The sequence below is a fragment of the Triticum aestivum genome, chromosome 6B (genome assembly GCF_018294505.1).
Source record: "Triticum aestivum cultivar Chinese Spring chromosome 6B, IWGSC CS RefSeq v2.1, whole genome shotgun sequence".
In the NCBI taxonomy this organism is placed as follows: domain Eukaryota; kingdom Viridiplantae; phylum Streptophyta; class Magnoliopsida; order Poales; family Poaceae; genus Triticum; species Triticum aestivum.
The window spans coordinates 681,023,714-681,028,681 of record NC_057810.1 but is presented as its reverse complement, the minus strand read 5'-3'; the positions used below and the strand labels follow the sequence as shown (position 1 = coordinate 681,028,681).

The 4,968-nt window shown below is 54.2% G+C and overlaps 1 protein-coding gene across 1 annotated transcript; it reads right to left on the bottom strand.

Moving 5' to 3' along the window:
• Positions 1 to 464: 464 nt before the first annotated feature.
• LOC123134828 (formin-A-like) lies at positions 465 to 2,116 on the bottom strand. Its single transcript, XM_044553994.1, has 2 exons — positions 1,893 to 2,116; positions 465 to 1,809 (listed from the first exon to the last, which is right to left on the bottom strand). The coding sequence occupies exons 1-2, from the start codon at positions 2,005 to 2,007 to the stop codon at positions 1,631 to 1,633; spliced, it is 294 nt and encodes a 97-aa protein (XP_044409929.1). The 5' UTR covers positions 2,008 to 2,116; the 3' UTR covers positions 465 to 1,630.
• Positions 2,117 to 4,968: the final 2,852 nt, after the last annotated feature.

The window sequence follows — 4,968 nt, the reverse complement described above, 5'->3', positions numbered from 1 at the left end:
GGGTGGGGGGTGGGGGGGGGGGGACAAACCCCTCAAGTTCCCTGACGAAAACCGCATTGGCTCAGCTTCATCGAACAAATAAGGAACCGGAGAAAAAATCACCCTGCGAAACACAAGGCCCATGATTCGCACGCCCACCGCCAAAGCCAAACAGCATCGTTAGAACGAGGACATCATGACGAGGAGGGCTTATTCCTCACCGCCGATAGCGCCATCGCCTCACCACACTGTAGACTACACTTAGATTTAACCCTAATCAAAACTAGGGCGACAAGAGACTACACCGACACCCCAGACCTGGGTTCCCACAGCCTTGCTGACACCAGTAGGTGAGAGGAATTGGCGGTAGACCCGTTTTCTTTTGACTTTTTTTTTGTTAAACACGTTATATTTCACAAAACAAGCCACGTGAAGACCTTGATCTTCAGGGGTAATTTCACTCTTGCAAAATTTTGTGTGGAGAACGAGAATTAATGGCAGTCAACTGTGTGTACATTTTTGCTAGTAACCGAATTGTGTGTGTACACTGAATTGGCAGAGTACACTTTCAGCACAGATAGACCATCGAATTTATCAAGGCCATCGGTTGGTGTATATCCCCACATGTTTGCTGTATACAGTTCCATAATTTATCAGTAGCGAAGCAAGTATTGTGCACACTTTAAGGCCTTGTTCGTTTAATCCTCCTCCCAAGGGGATTGAAGTGGATTGGAGAGAAATTTGGCTTGTAGGGGATCTAATCCCCCTCAATCCCTGCCAATCCCCCTCACAAACCACCTCAACCGAACAAGGCCTAAGTTGTTCTTCTCTGATCCTCCGTCCGTCCGAAAAACCTTGATACATTCATTTGAGGGACAAGCTTTTTCGAACGGAGAAAGTACCAATTAGATCGGCTATCGGGAAGAACATAGCTAGCTGCCTAGCTAGGCGATCACAGGCACCATCGCATACACGTATGAGCATTCACTACTCCCGCCCCTGACCTTGGCCCTAGCTAGTAAGCGATGGTGGCGGCGGCACGGCCATCGACGACGCGCCGTGGGGGTTGGGCGAGGGAGGCTCGTTCACCGGCGTCCTCTGCCCCAACCGCCTCGCAGCTCCCATGGCCGCTAGCTCTCTCCCTCCACCCAGCCCGGCGTCGCCACCACCTCGCGGCAGCACTGCATGCGGCCTCGCACCGATCGATCAGTCCCGATGTACTATCTGCACTGCATACAGCAAAGAGGAAAAACAAGGGGCACCGATCAGAAATACCTGGAGGAGGACGTGCGGAGGCCGCGCAGGAGACCAGGAGCGCGTCGACGGCGACGGCGACGAGCAACCACCACGCGGCGGCTGTCCCGCGACGCATCGAGCGAGCTGTGTGTGAGCAGAGAACCGCTCGAGACTGGTAGTCTGGTACTACCACCACGCAGAATTGCACACAGCAGCTGGTTGTTAACCACGCAGAATATGGTTTCCTGTATACTGTTCCATAGTCTATCAGTAGCAAAACCATGATTGCACACAGCAGCTGGTTGTTAACCACGAAGAGATCTGGAGATCGCCGCTGGGAAGAGCGCAGCGCAGCCGGTCGAGGGCGTCAACACATACACGTATCAGTATCCACTACTCCTGACCTTGGCCCTAGCTAGTAGATCGGTGGCGCCGGCGACGGCGGCATGGCCATCGAAGTCATGTCGTGGGGTTTCGGCGAGGGAGGCTTGCTCACCGGCGTCCTCTGCCCCAGCCGCCTCGCGGCCCCGACGGCCGCCAGCTTCATCCCTTCACGCGGCACGGCGTCGCCGCCACCACCACCTCGCGGCAGCGCTGCATGCAGTCCCACACCGATCGATCAGTTCATATGTATATACAGACTACATCAAAAGGAAAACCACCGAGCTTATACATACCTGGAGGAGGCGGCGGCCGGCGACCTGCAGAGACCGCGCAGGACATGGGCAGGACCAGGATGAGGAGGGCGGCGGCGACGAGCAGGGATGCGGTGGTGGCCGTCCCGCGACGCATCGGGCGAGTTGTGTGAGGAGAGGCGACTGGACGCTGGTGCTACTGTACCGTGCGAGGTGTGGAAACGCTCGGGCAGTACTCTCCCTCCGGTATGGGCGTGAGCTGTTCGTTGGACGTTTGTGACGTTTTTCTTTACATTATCTCATGGGCTCGACCCTTGTAGTCTTCGTGTTGACCTCGGAGTCCGCACTGCTGGCTGTCCCCGTCCCAAGCGACGCATGCACCCATGGCGCCGGGCGAGTCCACTGTACGCAGGCCGCACGCACAGGGCTTCATTCCAGACTCGTATATCAGGATTGGCCAGTACTGGGCGCCGGCGCACCGGCCCAAACTTTCGGCCGGTCCAACCCCAGTCGTTCAATTCACGTAATAATAACCGTCCAGAGATTCACCCTTGCCCGTGGGTCAAAGCCTCCTCCATCCTCACGTATAGGCTCGTTGCCGTCGGTAGCTTGCTCGCCGGAGCCGCTCGTCGGCGCGCTCGTCAGAGCCGCTCGCTGGAGCTGCTCGTCGGCACGCTCGTCGGAGCCGCTCGCCGGACCTGCTCGTCGGCTTCCTCGTCGGAGCTGCTCGTCGGCTTCCTCGCCGGAGCTGCTCGTCGGCTTGCTCGCCGGAGCCGCCGCTCGCCTGCATGCTCGTCGGCGCGCTCGCCTGCATGCTCGTCGGCGCGCTCGCCTGCATGCTCGTCGGAGCTGCTCGCCGGTGCGCCATGTGCGATTGAACTTCGCCATGGCCGTTGCAGCAAATCACGTCGCCGGACGCAGCTTTTTTTGTGGCCAGTTATAGCAAAAATCACGAAGCCATGTGCGATGTAGCAAAATGCGACACCGGTAGTAGCAAAATAAGATGCCGGTTGTAGCATATTGTGATGCCAGTTGAAGCATCTAGCAAAAAAGATGTTGGTTTCAGCATCCCTGTGACAACGGTGGTCACATGTAGCAAAAAACATGGTGGCCATGCGATGTAGCAAAAAGCGACGTTAGATGTAACTGTGTGGGACGCCGGTTGTAACAATTTGTGACAACGGTGGTAACATGCAGAAAAAATACGGGGCCGTATGATGTAGCAAATCGTGAAGCCGGTTGTAGCTGCGTGGGAAGCAGCTTGTAGCAATTTGAGACAACGGTTGTAGTATTAGGGAAACTACGATGTGGGCTGGAGGTAGAAGAAGGGGAAGAGATAAGATAGAAAAGAGAGCCAGATGCGTAGGACCCGCCATGTGCGGGAGCAGTTTTGCATGCAGCAGTTTTGCGGAGAGCCAGGTGCATAGGACCCGCCATGTGCGGGAGCAGTTTTGCATGCAGCAGTTTTGCATGCGGCTGCGCGTGTGAGTCGTGCTGCATGTGCGGGGGTTTGGGTGTGAGCGCGAGCGGCTGGCCGAAAGTTCGACCGGCGCGCCGTTTCGAAACATTTCCCATCAGGATTTCGCAGGGAAATTTGGAAAATTGTGATCGCATCTCAACAAATTCTCGCTCTTAGGTAGTAGAGTGTTTTTTTTTGAAAAAACCTGGACCGAGAGATGTGGAATACAATTGAAGGAAATGACTTTATAGTATTTGCATATATTTCTTTATGAAAAGATCAGATATATCAATAATAATTCTCCGAAAGTATTGAAGCATAAAGCATCTCAAATACGTACATATAATAAAATTACATCGATATCCCGAAACCACCAAACGCCCGCAAGAACGAGCTGCCGACGCATCGCTATCGCCGCTCCCCTGCTATGGGGCCAATACTTTTGGAGATGAATAAGATTGCCGAAGTCATCATCTTTTGTTAAAGAGATGTGTTCTACTATGAACTTTTGCATCCTAGAGTAGTGCATGGTAGGTCGCCGCCACTCGGATCCACGAAGGCCATCATTCCTTTCGTCCTGCTGAGGCCAAGTTTGTTGTTGGTGGACTGACCCTTCCCCCTTATAACCCAGGAGTTTGAAGAAGCAGCAACCCGACAAATTATCGATGTAGACTAGAAGACGCCAGTGTCGGTGCAACAGACCCTGGGCCTGTCGCCCGGACTGTGTACATGCACAAAATCAAGATTGAAGTATCAGTCCAAGACAAAGAGGAAGAGACCAAGAGATTCTAAGCATCAACGAGCATATCAGAAAGGACCAAGGCCAAGTCAGAGAAGCAAGATATCATCAAAAAAGAAGCCTCTTGCCGGGCTCGCCACCCCCAGGAGAATATGACCAAGGCATCCCGGCAGGGCATGCCGTGACTCGCGGAGGCCAGATCACCTCACCAACTACTCCACCACGACCCACGTCGTCGATCAGTGCGGTGTCAAACCGCAGAGTGATTATGTGGCAGCCATTCGCCACATGGCAGCCACTCTTTACCAATAAAACCCACAGATGACACCCCTCCTATGACGTGTCAGACGAGCAGGCGTGAAGTTGGCAAGACAGCCCGGCAAGCCTTGCCGGGCGACCAATGACATGACGTTAAGCGACGCATTAAATGTGCATTGTCAGCCTGCAGAGTTAGGTATGATAGCACTATTTGCTATCTTATCAGTGTCTAATGACTAATTTGCCACTGTGGTGACCTCTTAGCCTATAAAAGGAGGCCCATGGCAACAGTTCGAGGGGTTGGAAAGTTAGATCACTCGCACCCTCATACGCGCATAGTCGCTGCTGCCCTGAGGCAACCCTTGCCGAGCAAGTGTACTATGCACCACCACCACTCCACAATCAATCCACCAAAGCAGGAGTAGAGTTTTACGCCTCACGGCGACCCGAACCTAGGTAAAACTGCCCGTGTGATCTCTGTCGCGCCGTCCCATGTTGGTCTGCTCTTTGTGCAACTCGACTCTCCCTGTCGAACCAGTAAGGGGCCGCCCTGGCCCCATAGCTGGCCGTGGTTTGCCGCGACAGCCAGTGACCACGATATGGATGGATCACCATCCCGTAGAAGTTGACATCGAGGAGGGCCAAAAGATAATTCCAGATTC

What these genes read in the sequence shown, in the direction of transcription:
- LOC123134828 (XM_044553994.1), bottom strand. Translation starts at nt 2,007, where the DNA reads ATGCGTCGCGGGACGGCCACCACCGCATCCCTGCTCGTCGCCGCCGCC. An exon ending in CCGGCCGCCGCCTCCTCCAG is followed by an intron (nt 1,810 to 1,892) that starts GTATGTATAAGC and finishes GACTGCATGCAG; the next exon opens with CGCTGCCGCGAGGTGGTGGT.